The sequence below is a fragment of the Lutjanus erythropterus genome, chromosome 17, assembly GCF_056507025.1.
Source record: "Lutjanus erythropterus isolate fLutEry1 chromosome 17, fLutEry1.hap2, whole genome shotgun sequence".
Taxonomy (NCBI): Eukaryota; Metazoa; Chordata; class Actinopteri; order Lutjaniformes; family Lutjanidae; genus Lutjanus; species Lutjanus erythropterus.
Genome location: NC_139333.1, coordinates 19,194,182 through 19,211,392, shown reverse-complemented (window position 1 = coordinate 19,211,392; position 17,211 = coordinate 19,194,182). Strand labels below are relative to the sequence as shown.

At 40.4% G+C, this 17,211-nt stretch overlaps 1 protein-coding gene across 2 annotated transcripts in view; it reads left to right on the top strand.

Moving 5' to 3' along the window:
- LOC146312106 (disks large homolog 5-like) overlaps window positions 1-17,211 on the top strand; it is a 47,831-nt gene that overhangs the window by 16,434 nt on the left and 14,186 nt on the right. For both annotated transcript variants that reach the window (XM_084740257.1, XM_084740255.1), the window contains exons 6-19: window positions 2,489-2,745; window positions 3,088-3,400; window positions 5,640-5,870; window positions 8,481-8,665; window positions 8,796-8,921; window positions 9,139-9,271; window positions 10,074-10,198; window positions 10,873-11,048; window positions 11,206-11,309; window positions 11,812-11,904; window positions 12,151-13,095; window positions 13,194-13,317; window positions 13,696-13,840; window positions 14,712-14,833. In XM_084740257.1, the coding sequence (XP_084596383.1) occupies window positions 2,489-2,745; window positions 3,088-3,400; window positions 5,640-5,870; window positions 8,481-8,665; window positions 8,796-8,921; window positions 9,139-9,271; window positions 10,074-10,198; window positions 10,873-11,048; window positions 11,206-11,309; window positions 11,812-11,904; window positions 12,151-13,095; window positions 13,194-13,317; window positions 13,696-13,840; window positions 14,712-14,833 (3,079 nt within the window). The remainder of the gene's footprint in view (window positions 1-2,488; window positions 2,746-3,087; window positions 3,401-5,639; window positions 5,871-8,480; window positions 8,666-8,795; window positions 8,922-9,138; window positions 9,272-10,073; window positions 10,199-10,872; window positions 11,049-11,205; window positions 11,310-11,811; window positions 11,905-12,150; window positions 13,096-13,193; window positions 13,318-13,695; window positions 13,841-14,711; window positions 14,834-17,211) is intronic.

Genomic DNA, 17,211 nt, shown 5'->3' with positions numbered 1-17,211 from the left:
TTTGATAGCACGAATACACGCCTCATTGTCCTCAGAGCTCATGCCATCATTGGGTAAACTGATGTTCAGTCAAATTAGGAATCAAATTAACCCAGTGATATCAGTCTAAAGTCAACCTTTGTTGTGTAGTTGTCAGTTGCCAGTGGCAAACTACATACTGTGTTTTATCTTGATGCTCTGTCCATAACTTGCATTACATGCCATAGTAATTAACTTGAAAAAGAAACAAAAATCTACCTGAAGGATATCTGTTTATGTGTATAATTAGGGTTAGAGATTGACCTACTTATCTGTTCTGGACCAAAAGATGCACTCTTGCTTTTAGGTTTGAGTTAAATGAGGGGTGTGAACATGGTATCATATTGACTGACAGGCATGCACCTCCATCAGCACTTAATAGGAGGAAATAAAATAAAATTTATTGTGTTGACTGACAGCAAATTATGCAACACTTTATGGGTGTGCTTTCCACAAGAAAATGCAAATGGCTTATGAGCCGCATTAGTTAAGACTGTAATTGGACGTCATAAATAAAGACAGACAAAAACAACTTGCGCTGTAATATTAGGAGAGGACAGATGTGTGGTCATTACGTTTCACTTTTTTATTGAGGAAATGTCCAACTATATTGAGTGGGACAGAAACACAAACATATTTCACTTCCTCATGTATCGGGCAAAGTCCTTCAACTATGCACTGACACACTTGTGTGACATGGAAACCAGTCTATCTTGCATGCTTATGTAGATTGCTTCTCATTACTTTGATTATTTTTATTTATTCATGTGGGATTTTTAAATTCTAGAGCCGTCCACACCAAGAACTATAACTATAAAAATAAAAATCTTATTGTAATAATCTGACTCCAGCTTTATAGTTGTGGTTCGGACTCCACTTTCCACTTGAGTCAGAATGATTTTAATGATATTTTTATTGTTATAGTTATTGGTGTGGACTGCCCTTTAGTTGGTGAGTTTAGAGGCAAATGGAAAACAATGGGAGAGTTAGGGAGTTATGAAATGCAATAAAGGTCCTTGTCTGAAATCACACTGGGACACTGGGTTTATTAACTATTATACCAGACTCGCCCCCTAACCTTTCACGTGATAAGCACATGGATTGAGTAAATGAAATATGAGTTTAGCTCGTGTATTAATGCTTATATCACATATAGTGATGGCAATTGATTAGATTTCATTAATACCAATGCTATTATTGTTTTTGCGTATTGGTCCGATTCTTTTATCGATTCCAGGCATCAGCCGGAGCTGATCACAGCTGTTCCACACAATGCCTGTGATTCCACCAGCAGCGCCTCAGCGTGTCCTAGAAGCAGCTCTCCGCTCCGCTTCAAATACGCACCGACTTGTTTTTGACAGATGCCGCGTCAGTCTGCATAGAGCTGATTGAGCGGGCAGAAAAAACAGAGCGAGTCTGGTCAGTTTTCACAATAGAAACCCTGTGCAGACTCAGACAGAAAAGAAACAATTTAACTCTGTAACTGACTTATCCATGGTAGAAGCACAAAAAGCAGGGACAGAAGACCAAATCAATAAAGTCTGAGCAAGTAAACATAATCAGGTGGGCAAAACGCTCTGCTGCTGAAGCGCTTCTGAAACACTGCTGGTGGGACTTGCAGCTGTGTGGAGGACAGATCAAAACCCTGACGCAGACATGCTGTGCCCAGTGGAATCAACAAGTTATTTATTCCTGGTTTGCAGCATCAATGGCATGCTTTTATGAATCTGACCACAGCGTAAACAATAGACAAAAGGCTGTCTCCCATGACTCCTTCGTGTTAAGTTTCCGTGAGTGAGTTTGACGTCATTGTTTTGCAGTAATCTGGTATTCATGTAAGGCATTGATAGGCTAATTGATAGACATTTTGGAATCGGTCCTCAGTTCCCATGCCTAATCACATATCGCAGATTCGGTATGTTACAGAATCCTGTCCGACCATCCTGTCCAGAGTCAAAATGGCTGCTTTGTAATGGACCAAACTAACCGAATGGGCAAATGTACCAAACTGCACCAAAGCACTGTTTGTGTTGTGCAAGATTATACAAACTTGGTCATATTCCACCAACATGGCTCACGTGGTCATTAATAAACGATTGATTGTGAAACTTAACAAGGACACTTTTGTCTTGTTTTTATATTTTTATCCAGAGCACAAAAAGTTGTAGGCGGTCTAACTTTTATGAAAACAAAAGCACCAGCAAAGAACCTAAAACTTAATCTGATTACTTAAGTGATGAAGTTACTTTTTTGTGCCAAGCCACCGTTAACTTGTATATAAGATGTCATTATTTACCTCAAAGCTAACCTGAGTTGTAGATTAAATTTAAATCAAATCTCATTTTATATAATTATACTGAAACACTCAATCCATTACATTATTGGCATTCCCACTGTCCTTATTTAGATACATCACAAATGCACCACAAATACATAAAACAAGCAATCCCTGAATGATGTCCTTTTCCAGGTGATGAGAGAGGGGTCGTCTGACGTCCTCAACAAGCTGTACGACACAGCTGTGGACAAGTTGGAGGCCATGAAGAGCGACTACGAGGCTCTGAGGAAGCGCTACAATGAGAAGACCGCTGGTCACAATGCAGACCTGAGTCGCCTGGACCAAGCTGAGGAGGAGAACCACCGGCTGCAGAAACAGCTGGACATGTTGCTGAAGCAGAGAGACGCCGCCATCCACTACCAGCAGCAGTACTCCTCATCTATAAGAAGGTGAAGCTGGAAATGTCACGGACACACAAAAACAGCACACACACTCTGCAGCTGTAAAAAGTCTAATGATTAACAGCGGCCTCAGCAAACTTTGCTACAATGCCAAGGTCAAATCTGCACAGTGCTTAAAACATTCTTAATCCAAGGCAGATGAAGCTTTGAAGACGAGCAGATGCTTTCCTAATTTAACTTTTCCTTTATGATGCTGAGATTGCAGGCTTGACCGCTTGCTTGTTTTTTCTGCATTTTTATTAGATTTATTTATTCATCTTCCAAGGGTAGGAATTCATAAAGAGCAGAGAAAAAAAAGCAAACCCAAAACATCCCCCCCATGTGTTCCAGGTTTGACAACACGCAGCAAGAACTGTCCAAGGCCGCGGCCCAGAACAAGGAGCTGCAGCGCGAGATGGAGCGGCTACAAACGGAGGCAACGCGGCTGAAGACCCAGCAGCTCAAGGCGGTGAAAGACTGCGAGAAGTACAAGGAGGAGCGGGACTCTGTGATCAACGAGTACCGGCTGATCATGAGCGAACGAGACCAGGTGATCAAAGAGGTGGACCGGCTTCAGACCGGCTTGGAGATGGCGGAGGCCAAGCTGAAGAACACGTCGTCAGAGAGACAGGTGGCCAATGAGGAGCTGGAGGCTCTGCGACAGGTAAGAATTCACCTGGGTTTAACATTAGACCGTCCTGTTTGGATCATGAACTTGTTGAATCGTATCTGTAAAGCATTTAGTGATAATAGAAAATAGTATAAGTAAACCTGTTAATGAAGAACAACTTATTGCATAATATCTGTGTTCCAAATGTATCGACTGTAATCTGGTTTTAGCTGCTGTCATCGTTTATTTTGGCAAAACCCAGAACCTATTGAGGCTGGCCAAAACAGGGCTTTCCACAAGGATATGGAGCAGCCAGCCAGTGGGGAAAAAGTAGCCAGCTATGGGGGCCTGGACGCATTTCCCCCCTGGAGAAATATTTTGACCATAAAAGCCCAAATTTGGTGGCCTCTGTCACATTCCTGTGCCACTATTCCATCATATACACTGACCTTAATTGTTGCATGCAAGATAGATTGCTCGCTTGATACATAAACCAAAAACGTTTCTGGGTTTACTTCCTGGTCATGCAGCCGACTGAATATGTGCAGTAGTGTTTCCCTCCTTGTCCCCATCTTCAAGTTCCTGCTTGGCTCATAGACTCCAAAATGTGATGACATTTTCAAGTTTGTTTTTCTTAGCTTGAGGAAAAGTTTGCAAACATAAAATGGAACAAACATTCATCATAGAAAGAGTCATAATTGACCTTGATTGCAGTTTGACGTGTCCTGACAACAGTTGTACACACGTCTTTTTTTTATAATGGTGGCTTATGGGGGAAAATGCTCTTGGGGCCGCAGGGGATTTTTTCTGCTGCAATACTGCGAGTGGCTACTGGGAATAATTGTAAGTAAGACTGAGCAGCAGAACCCTATCTAGGTTTGTAAGTTACATCTATGATATATACTGGATAATATACATAACATTACATTATCTGTTATTTTTAAAATATAATCTGGGGCATCTGACATTACTTGACATCCTAGATTCTCAAACTGTGGTACCTGTACCATCCTAAAATTTTAAAGATATTGATTTAAATTTAAAGACACATAATCAAATGCTGCAAATGGAAGTAATTAAAATATGAGATCACTTAAATGTAATTTACAGTTAGTTTTGCCTTTCCTGACTTTCTACGCTTATGCATGTAGCTCGTTGATGCGTCATCCATGATGAGTTATGAGCTGAACTGTGATGGCAGTGAGTCACTGCTTTACTGTGAAGGCAGTGTGGCTGTAGCTGACAACAGTCAACAATAAATAATCTTATTAAGAATAAACCTGCCTCATGCGTGAAGTGTTTGTAGCTGCATAAGGTTGGCTCAGGCTACTGTATTTTAACATCAGTCAGAATGGTGAGCTGAGCTGATATGTTGTGTGAAAAGTTTGTGAAACACTATTTTACTTATTTGGCCAATGGCAAAAAATACAAAAGCTTTCCAGGACATTTTAAACGTAAAATTGCTGAGGCATTTCCTACATTTGTTTTACATGACATCAGCTTGTTAATTTGACAGTATTGCCTGTTTTAGTGTACGTTTGCAATGTATTTTAGAGATGGCTCTGCTGTAAAAAAGTGAAATGTAAATAAAGTTAATTTATTCATTTGTTCATTCATTAAGTCCAGAAACATCTGTTTGGCGTATATGGATAATACAGCACATTCAGAGGACTTTTTAATGCCTCCTGCACAATTGTTGCTTCCACTGGTGTTTTCTTTTGCCTCAGGGGCTTTACAGTCTGTATTTTACGTGACTCCATCTGTCTCTAGACCCTCAGTTCTGGCAAGGAAAAACTCCTGAAAAAAAGGTGCAAAATGGCACATTTCTCTGTCCTCATGCTCACATTTTTATGAAGCAGATGCCAATGGTCCTGAGAAGTACACACATAGCAAATCAGAACTATCCGGCTGGACTTAAACGAGTAGTCAGCTGTTTGTGTGGCAGTGTGGTAAGTTCTGCCAAAAAGCACTCATGTGTCATCGTTGGTATTTAAAAGGCTACAGCTTTTTATTTTAATAAAGGGGGGGGGCTTTAAGAAGAAAAAAGTCCTTGCAATTCTCAGTTCTTCACCTATTAGTTTTTCGTAGCAGCACCTTTTGTTCTATGAAATAGGAAAAGATTTCACTGATCCCCAGGCAGTGTCACATGCAGCACATGAAACAGGCCAAAGAAGAGGTACAGATATGGTTTTTACTTTTTAGGAATTGCAGTGACACATAAAAGTCAGGAAGTCATTTTTCTCACTCTTGATCTCTATCATCCACTTGTGACATGTTTTTGTGTGACATGAAGGAGCTGTCCTCGGCATTGGTGGACAGGGACCGGGCCATCTGTGAGAAGAACGAACTGCTGGAGAAATACTGCCACGAGGTGAAGGACAAGGCCGAGGCTCAGAAGGAGCTAAGCCAGGCCTGCAAGGACATAGAGACAGTGCGCGAGGAGAGGGATGTGGCCCGCAAGGAGAGGACGGAGGCCATCATCCAGAGGGACCAGCTGCTGCGAGAGTATTACCAGGCCAGACAGGTAGCCAGACAGACGGGAGATTTATCATTACAAGAGGAGGGATTGATTTATTCCTCTGACAATAATCCCTTCATCCCATCTCATATAGTCGTAGTAAATGTTTTTTTTTTTTTTTTTTTTCAGCAGCTGGTGGGTTCACACACATTGATTTTGTTGAGAAACGTGCATCAGACTACGTTTCGGTGTGATTGTCAGATTAATTGCAATGAAACTGCTGAGATTCCTGCATTAGGAAATAACCAGCAATTACAGAGAAAAGCTTCTCTGACTTTGAAGGAAACTGCACTGCATCAGAAGAAATGGATAATTAAGCCAAAGCACTGTAAAGACTAATGGAATTAATTTAGCTATGGACTTAATTAATGCTCTCGCTACACTTGGCAGTACAATTATTTAGAGCTACAGAGAGAAGGAGAGAGTATGTGCTGCAGATACACCAGAGACATACACTTAATGTACTTATCTGACCCACTTCAAAACACACTACCTAATCCAATCCACGACTGCTATGCCTCAAACTACCTTTACAAGACTGCATGGGTGGAAGCTTTTTAGTGTGCAGCAATTTATTTGAGATGTTTATGGTTAAACATGAGGAAAACTTTCATCTTGAGGTCAGTTGAGTTTAGGGTTTTCTTCCTCCTCTGGAAAATTGATCAACATTCAGCCTTTAAACAACATTTAAAATGTGGATATGTTGCTTTAAACCATCCCCAAAGTCAAGTCCCAGCAATGCATGAATGTGTTTAAAGGTTTAATACACACCAAAGCACTACAGATGTCTGTTGACAGCAACTGCAAGATTAAAAGAAGAAATACACCCTTCATCTTATAACGCAATCCATCAGGAATGTGTTTGCATGTATTTGATTGGCAAATGTGACAAGTAACCGGATGATGGAGCAAAGGTTGAGCCAGGTTCAACTTTTTGCCAGACAACTCTGTGTTTTTTGTGCATCAGAACCCCTGCTGAGTTAATGCCGTGGTCTCATTGATATTGATGAGTACACTGCATTTTTGATACAGCACTAATGTGGGGATGAACACAGCCTCAAGTGTCTCATAAATATTTGTTGCAGTGGAAAAAGTATGAAGTTTCACAAACTGCAAAATGATCAAATCAAGCAAAGTCCTTCAAAATGTTTGTACCATACCACCAAGCGCAATTCACTTTAAAAAGTTTAAAGTTTAAAAACAAAGTTGACCAAAGTACTGAATAATAAAACAACAAAAGCAAAATAATATAACACAGTAACAGCAAAATAACAGTAGAGATAGCATAAAAAGACCATCCCATGTGTATTAATTAGTAAAGGAACAAAGCCTAAGAAAACATTTGGGACCAAAATTTTGCCTTAAAAGTGTCTATGGTGAGGGAACCCTTGATCGAGAGAGGTAGATTGTTCCAAAGCTTGGAGGCGGCTACTGCAATTGCCCAATCATCCCTTCTCCTCCGCCTCAATCGAGGTATAGCCAAGAGCAGCTGGTCCAAAGATCTGGGGTTGGAAAGAGGTGAAAGGAGCTAAGATACTTACAAGGGTGTGTAGGGCTTTAAAAACAAATCAAAGAACTCTAAATTCTTTCTTATAGTTAACCAGTAGCCAATGGAGGGACACCTGTACGGGTGTATTGCTGTTTCACTTCCTGGTAGTAATCTACTAATGGCATACTGCACCCAGCAGCAAACAAAATCCAGCAGAAAGCCAAATAAAGAGAATTGCAGAAATCCAGAGAGGAAATTAAGGCATTTTGTGGAAATGTTCAGGTCGTTCAAAGAGAGGAACTGTTTGAGTTTGGTGATGTTTCTAAGCTGGAAAAAACAGCATTTTATAACAATGTTGATATGCTTCTCAAATGTGAAAGCCAGATCACAAAATACTAAATTAAAGGGTACCTTTCCCTTGTTTTTGTGTCAAAGTGAGTAATGGAGACGGCCATTTTTGATATTAGTCCAGTATTGTGCGGGATTGCCGCAGCCGTTAGATGGGAAAATATTGGGAGATGAGTCAGAGTGAGGTCCAGAGAAGCAACGGGAGACATATTGTGTGTGGCCAGAACATTCTCACATCTAACGCAGTAAATTAGGGGTTTGTTTCGACCAAACCAGAGTTGGGGTTTGTTGGAACAGTGGAAAGACGAGCCAAGACATTTTTGGTGAGTTCTATTTTGTTTCTGGGGAATTTGAATGAAGTATGGTTCACAATGTTAAAATGACTGTTTCTGTGACTGTAGTCTTGTGGCATTTTTTTGTGAGAGCAATAAATTGGTAGTTTTTGTTTAAACAAAAAATATTCTACTGTTGAACAAAAAAGGTCTATCTAACTTTTCTGTAATGTTGTGAAACACTTCATAATCTGAGTCCGTCAGTGGCAAAAACAAGCACTTTTAGTGGACTTACTTTTCACGTAAGGATGACATTTCGGCCCTTGTCACAGCCTGCAGTGGTCTTTCTAAATACTGAGCCAGTTAAAACAAATTCTGTCCCCATTAGTCACTTAGAAACAAAAACACTGAAGCTGAAAATTACTTCTCAAAGCACCTTGCTGGTCACATCCTTTGTACAGCCTTCCATTGACCTTCATCACTTTACATTTCTTTCAACTGCCCCAGAAACAAGACACTGCGACTCTGGACATGGAGCGAGCCAACAAGGAGATCGATATGCTGAGGAAGCAGTATGAGGCCATCTCTCAGGAGCTTAAGGAGGCCCTGCAAGAGGCTGAGGTGGCCAAGTGTCGCCGGGACTGGGCCTTCCAGGAGAGAGACAAGATAGTGGCAGAGAGAGAGAGCATACGGTAGGAAGCGTGTTCAAAAGTCTGCTAGTGTAAATATGTTAAGATTTACTTTGCATGTTAGTGAAGAAAGATGAAAGTCTGTGTTTTTACATTTCGCGTGACGCCATATTAAAATGTGTACATTTGTCAGAACGCTGTGTGACAACCTGAGGCGGGAGAGGGACAGAGCTGTGAGTGATCTGGCAGATGCTCTGAGGAATCTGGATGACACGAGAAAACAGAAGAACGACGCTGCACGGGAACTCAAAGAACTTAAGTGAGTCCTTCCTCCACAACTTTGTGCCAGGCTTATACTATTTTTTATAGTTTTATTCACTTCGTTCCTACTTGTGTCAGAATTTGTGCTCCTTATGTTTTTGGGGGGATCCAGAATGTTTTTAAATATGATCTTTTGTGCCACCCAGTGGAGGAGTTATGTAACTGACTGAACAAATATGACTATTTAAGAGCTACATGTTTCGTGTTTCCTGCAGAGAAAAGATGGAGGACCAGTTAGAAAAAGAAGCAAGGTTTCGTCAGCTGATGGCTCACAGTTCACATGATTCAGCCATCGACACGGACTCAATGGAGTGGGAGACGGAAGTTGTAGAATTTGAGAAGCACAGAGTAAGAAACGCTGCCTTATTTTCTTAGGCTGGATTTACACAATGAAACTTTCACGCAACTTGTTGCAGGTTGCAAATTGCATGAAATGTTATTTCAATGCATTTTGACAGTTGTGCAAAGCAATTCAGAAATGTTACGCAACAGCTTTATTTTATCCGCTTGTTAGATTGGTAGCTGTTCATCTGTTATTTTGTGTTCTCACTAGATTATATAAAGTGGAAAGTGTGATTGTAACTACTTTTGCAACTTTTGTCTTATTTTGCATCATTTTCTCAGAGTATATCAAATGAGACGTGTTGTGTAAAAATAAGTGGGTGTCATATAACCTCTTTTTATATAGATTGTGATAACAGCAGCAGATTTCAGATTGGATAACACAATGAAGAAACAAACAAACGCAAACTGTTCAACCAACCATCATGTTAACATTATGCTAACAATCTTCTGTTTTATGATTTTGTTCATTCTGGTGACAAGCAATTGTCAAGAAATCAGTTGAAATGTTACAGCATTAATAATAGTTTAACATCTTCCTCCTGCACATTATCAGTGTTGGCTGTTGCATGAAACTAGTTTCACAAAACTGAGAGTTTTGCAAATGTTGCTGCTCAGTTTCAGGCAAGTTTCAAGTCTACTGCAGAGGGCTTAACTTCATGCAACTTATGTGGATGAAACTTAGATGCACTTGATTTGCATTAAGTTTTCACAGTGGCAAAGGCAGCCTTAGATGTCTATTCAGTATATTTAGTTTTTGTACTATCAGACTAACAAAATTAATTATGTTTATTATGTTTCTTTTCAGGATATGGATTTGAAAGCGCTGGGGTTTGATATCGCTGAAGGGGTAAATGATCCTTATTTACCAGGAGACTGTGGCATATTTGTCAGTAAGGTGGATAAAGGAAGTATTGCTGAAGGAAGATTAAGGTAAGGGTTTCACTCAGCTAATTTTATTAGTGCTGGGTATCATTTGAATAATATTCAGTACTTGTTTTGGAGATTAGAAAAATGTGTTTTTTTTCCATGTTTATTTATACAGTTTAACACAGAATAAATACCACCACACTGCTATTAATTACTAATGAAGAACAAAATAATGAAAATGTCAAATAAGTTAATAATACTACCATTAATGATAATAATTTTTATATAAAATATTACATCAACAAAGGACAAGGGAAACAAAAGAAAAAATAGTGGAAAAAGAAAAGAAAGAAAAGAATAAGTAAGATTAAAATAAAATAAAACAGATGATGATAATAATACTGATAATAAAGGATCAGTTAGTCAGTCGTCACAGTCTATGTGTAAAAGTTGTAAATACGGAGCAGGCTCTACCGGTAGGTTATATCCACTAATCTTTGTTAGGTTAACCTTGTATAAACATGTTTTAACCCTTTCCTACCAAAACATGCCAAGTCACTCAATACAATGTGTTTACTCAAATAAATTTTGTTAAAGTTTCTCGATTTGGATCATGAAATATCAGATCCAAGAAGAAAAATATTTTTTTTTAAATTCAACATCCACTTTTCCAGTTTCCTTATTTTTTTTTTGAAGAATCTGATTTGTTGACTTGTTGCTCTGTTCTTTCTGCGCAGGGTGAATGATTGGTTGCTGAAAATAAACGATGTGGACCTGACCAATAAGGATAGGAAGCAGGTGATCAAAGCGGTGCTGAGCGGTGAGGGAGTGATCAATATGGTGGTTCGCAGAAGGAAGTCACTGGGAGGACGAATCATCACTCCGATCCAGATCAATCTGGCTGGACACAAAGGTCGGCTTCAGGCTCCAATTAAAAAATAAACATCACCACTTCAATGCTCCACTACCAAATATAGTTGATGTTTTTCTTGTATATTGATGATATATTTTTGTAAGATAGACCGTATGTAATATGATTTCTGATTTATTCACATTTTTTTACCTCTCAGACAGTGGTATCGGACTGGAAAGTGGAGTGTTTGTTGCCACTTTGGCTCCAGGCAGTCCAGCTGCCAGAGACTGCGCTCTGACTGTTGGGGACAGACTGTTAGCTGTGAGTATGCTGCCCAAAAACTTCAACTTAAGAGTTACCAGACAAGAATTGATGCACATTTAATGCCAAGACACACTTGAAGTGGGCCTCTAGTGCCCTCTACTGGCAAAAGGCATGTTGTGCTGAATCAAGGAACACATTGAAGATTTGCCTCAAATCTATATTGTATAAAGTGTACACCATGTCGTTATCTTCATATTAGATCCTGTTGCTAGTTAGAAACTTATGAGTATTAGGTGTTTGCCAACGAATGTCAATAAAACTGTATCATTAAATAGTTTTTGCTAGTTTCAAATTTAGTTAAAGCAAAACGTTTGTGCATCAACAGCACACTTAAAAATCAAGCAGCTTTACTACCCATGTCGCCATCTTTGAGAATTCCTAGTGAAAAAATGGAGAATTTTCACAGACATACTTGATGAACAGTAGTTATAGTTCTCACACAACGTGCCCTGGCAAACGTAATGACGTGTGTGATGTTGTATGTTTTTGTCCACTGCAGATTAATGGAATTGCACTCGATAACAAGTCACTGTCTGAATGTGAGTCTCTGCTGAGGAACTGCCGTGATTCTCTCAGCATCTCCCTCATGAAGGTGAAGTCCTCAAAGAAACCGCTACTGATCTAGTCTCAGGCCTTTTTAGAACGACAAGAAGAAGATTGATTTAACACTCTTGTATTGGGCTGCAGCTAATGTTTATTTTCATTGGATTTTTTGTTTTGCAAAACTGCTAATCACTTTTTTACAAAGAGACCCCTTGTATGCTTTTATTTCTTGTTGCTTAAAAAATAATCATAGTAATATAAGTAAGTAATTTAATAAGTGTCCCTTCCTCAACAGTTTCTCCCACAGAGCTGCTCCGGCCAAAGTTTATTTGAAAGTTTGAGAGATTCGGATAAGACCTCCCGGCTCCAGTCGTGCGAAATCCACGCCAGGAACTGCAGGAACTCCAAGCACAACTGCTCCACACAGACAGATGTTTGCAGCTGTGACCGAGGGGACGAAGCATGTAAGGACACAGGTGACTCTCTGGACAGCAGCGGCAGCAGTGCTCACAAGCCTTTCTCCAACAGCTCCCTGCACTCCCGCTCCCTTTCCTCTTCCCACAGCCCCTCAGAGCCCCACCCGGACTTCTGCTACAGGAGGCAGGAGCTCCAGCATCGCCCCTTCACCTTTGCCCCTGTGCTCTCTGACTGCAGCTCGCCACAGAGCGCCGTGGATCGGGCGCAGAGCTCGCCAGCGAAGCCCGGCGGAGGCACATGGCCTAAAGTCATAGTGGGAGCGTCCCTTCCTGAGTGTGCCCAGCTCTCCATTTATAAAAAAGTGAAACAGAGGAAGTCCATCTTTGATGTGAACGCTTTCAGGAGGCCCGAGGTGCCCCCGAAACTAGACTACATGTCTCTTTCTCAGTTGCCCAAACACTCGCCTCAGAGCTCCCTATCTGAATCCACTCAGCCTCCTCCCACCCCGCCAACCAGGAGTGACTCCTTCAGGTTCAAACACCGCCAGCAGAACAGCTCGGCATCGGACTCCACCATCACCACCGGCACTCCCCCGGCCTCGCCGGCCCAAGCCACAACACCACAGGACGAGGGTGATGCCGGGAACCAGCTCTATTACTCCGACGCTCCTCCAGGAGAGACCAAGAGCAGCTCCAAGAAGCCTGCTGAGGAGGAGGGGAGTCGACACCGGGCAGAGGAGCGGACGAAGAGGAGGTACCGGCCAAAATCTGCACCGGCGCTGAGGCGAAATGTCACTCCATTACACATCCCGGTTCCCATGCAGGTGACTGTCCTGATCTGATCTGGTGCTCTTGGTTCATAGGTGTGTGTTTTGCCAGCTGCAGCCAAACAGCGTTCTAAACTGTTTTATGCTTCTTGCAGGTACAGAGTTTCTCTAACGACGAGCACTCCCCAGAGCCGATGGACCTGTTACGTTTCTCCCCTATGAGAACCAATCGGTACAGCATGCCCTTTGCACCTCCCAGCTACAGCAGCATCGCAGGACGTAAGTCAGCTGAACAACTTTACCTGTTAGATTTTGTTGTCATATGTTCAGTGTTTTGATGAGTACCAGTCCATAATGTTATGTCAACATAATTACAGTTATTATTTTTTTTTTATAAATTACAAAGTAGAACATCATAATAAGAAAAGGCAGAAGATTTGTTCTGGTGAAGAATGGGGATATTTAAATGTTTTCAATTTTCTGTGTTTTTTAATTTATTGTTTGAGGTTTTCATATTCGTGAGTGCAATGTTTATTATTTGCCTGTATTAACTAAATAAACTTAAAAAGATGGAAGAAAAACGGAATGGACAGGATATGAAGTGAATATTCGTACTGTGTCTGTGTCGAGTCTGATCACGTTCTGCTTCTCCGCCAGACCCAGCACAACGAGGTCTCGCCCCCTGCCCTGCTGTGACAGCTGTGATGAGGAACCCCGTCTACACCGCCTGGAGCCACGAGATCCAGACCAACAACTGTCCTCCAGCTCCCAGCTCAGGCGTCCACCCACATTCACACACAAGGTGTTAACATCCGCCGGTGGATTAATTCTCCAGACTCCGTCTTTTTTCTTTGTTCACACTGACGGGGCCTTTTTCACAGCAGACATTTGGAAATGTCATTAGTAACACCTGTGCTGTTTCTACTGTAACGTTAATTATGGCTCTGTTGTATTCAGGCGTCCCAGGAAGTCATGACAGTGATGCACAATGCCAGGACCCTGAAACTGAAGCAGCTAAATGGAATTCAGCCATCATCAATAACATTATTTAGACCTGTGCTTTTCCTACTATAACACGTCAAAATATCTGCAGGAAACGTCTGATACTTGATTTTTGTTGTCCTCAAAAATACAAACCATGCTCTGGTTCCAGCTTCTTAAATGTGAGGTTTTGCTATTGTTCTCTGTTTAACATGATTGTAAATTGAATATCTTGGGATTTTGTTATGTTGGCTGGACATTTGAGGGCAGACAGATCCACATATCAAGTAGCTCTCATTTAAAAGATTTTTATTTGCTGTGACATTTTGACCATAAGGGTCTTTCTGATAAATACAGAGAGATGCAATCATAAATACCCATATCAATATTACAGACATGTGCCACCAGATAAATAGTAGTAAAACATATTTTATTAAACATAGGGATGGATTTTTTTTTGACTAATTAATACTGAAAGTAGTCATTAGTTGTAGCCCCAGTATCGTTTTTTTTTCTTCCACATTCCTCATTGATTTAATAAACCCTGTGATGGTGCATTTATTGTACAAAGCAACAGTGTTTACCCTGCCCCAGATCTCATGAACAGATGGCATGTAGCAAATTATATCTTGCTCTGGGTTGAATAATTGACCGCTGGGGGACTTACTGTGGCCTTTTTTCTCCCTTTTTAGCCCCCAGCATCAAGGTCGCCTCAGTCTGGATCTCAGCCACAAGCGCACTGGAGACCTGACGGAGACGAGCTGCAGCCAACCACCACACAGCACCAACTCTCTGCCCTCCAGTGCCAGACTGGGTACGTATGGAGTCCTAGTTTTAGGCAGATCATAACTGGTGTAACATGTCCTGTAAATGCTGCGTTGTATATTTTCATGTTTAAAGGGTCAGTTCATTCAGATTACAAAAACGTGTTTTCTTTTAGGTAGTTCTAGTTTCAATGCCCATGTTTTGAGATATCAGAAACAATGTCATGGTGTTCTGGATGATCCACAGACTTCACTATGAACCACTTTACTAGGGATGGTACCCGCAACATTGTTTCTGGAATGGCGTTTCTGTAGAAATGTTTAAATATGACTTGTAAACACTGAGCAACACATCTCTACGTGGGTAAGTAAACCCAAAACTATCAAAGCCTTCACTGTCAAATTAAGAAATAATAAGTTATCAATGCATAGAAATGCTTGTTTTGCTATTTCTCTATCTGATTCCATCAATTACTGTATTTAAAATGCACAAAGTAAGCTTTATAAAAAAAGGAATAAAAACAATATATATCAGGGTTTTTGCTCAGTGTATAATAGAGGCAAGCTTATCCATCTTAAATCGGAGTTCCACTGATTTTACACATTAAAGTTTGTTTACAGGTCTTGAAAGTCTGTATATTGCCTGAAGTGAAGTCATAGTTGCAGTTTAAGACTACAAATTTAAAAAATGAAGAAAACCTGGGGGTGTGGAGTTAGAAAGAAGTGAGTTTACCTCTACTCATCTCTGCTCTGCTAACATTGCATATCTGAATGTCAGACTGAATGAAAAGAGCTGCTTTTGTTGGTAGTTTATTTTTTATTTGATTGTTTATTTTTACAGGGACGGCGCACAATTAAAAGTAATTGCACCAGACTTGCTCACAGCTAATTTAAACCTGTTGTCCCTGGGGAGGTAGACAAAAACAACCAGAGAACAGCAAATGCACTGCATAAAACAGCATAATACATAAAGTTCCATTGGTGTGAGATGATGATGATAATAGAATCAACTTGATAACACACTTTTATGCAGACTTTAACCAAAGCTTGAGGCTGATTTTTAAGTGACAGTTCACCCCAAAATTAAAAATGCTAATTTTGTCATTTATCCATCTAGATATTTTTTGGTGTGAGTTACAGAGTTTTGGAGATATCAGCTAGAGAGATGTCTGCCTTCTCTCCAGTATAATGGGACTAAATAACTCAGCTTGTGGCGCTCAAAGCACCAAAAAAAATCATTACAAATTCTAAACCAGTGTCTCTTTCCAAATATCCTGACCTGGGAACGCAAGATAATTCACACACCTTGTTGTGAGCAGTTTCATGTAGGAACTGCTTCCTTTCTAGTAGAAATAAAGTAGTTCCAGTAGATTATACTGCAAAGAGAAAATAGTTCCTAATATGTATCTTTGATTTTGTAGTAAACTGTTTCTTTGAACTTCTTGTTTCTTATGCTTGTGGGTATGGAATTCATCTTCTTTACTACTTTAAAAGCAAAAAGACAGATTAATCAAAGGCTGCCTTTCTGGACTGTGGCACACACTCACCTCTAGTAGATGTCACTGATGACAGAGGCCAGGCAACCTCTAAGAGGAGGGTGTGTGAGTTTAGGAAAATGTTCATGCATGCATTAGAGAAAAATTAGAAATTGTCAGTATATATTTTTCATCACAGTGATGATGATCCCTTGGCTCTTTATCTAGTACTTTGGATTTGTTTATAGACTAAGTACACATGTTAAAGTGTAGTCACACCTGCCTGTGAGCCAGTTTTTATGCAGTAAAACAGATGAGAAAAATCACAGTGTGCACAAAGAGCTTTGCAACAGATGGGGACAACTGGTGCCTGATGCTCTTAAAATTATTTAGATTAAACTTACTATTGCTGATGACCCTACTAACTTGTTTTTTGAAAGAAATTATTGCGTCCGTTACAATGCCTAGATATTTATCATGTGTTACAGAAGTGATGACTTCACGTGGTACCTACATGCATAGAGCTGAATAGATAATATCACTGGTTCTGCTGCATCACTCCTGATCCTTTTTTGGTTCATTATGAATCCATTGTAAGCTAATCAGTGGAGACTATCCTCGCTATTGTTAGAAGAAATGTCACCATAACATTTTTCTGAAATATAACATCAACCATCAGCAAAAAAGGGCAACAGAATTACGGTTTACTGCAGAGCAGAGGCCACATATTTAATAAGTGTTTAGACCTCTTGACATCTAGCAACTAAATTGACCAGGAGATGCATCACTATCTGACTGACTCAGCTGAGGAGATGACAGTGACTGATCACCAACATCATATATTATTATTGTGGTAATTCATCAGAGCAGCTTTTCGCAATATCAGGAAAAACAGTTTACCATCGCCACTAAGCAATATCCTGGGGAAACCCTTTTTATCTGCATGGTCTGAT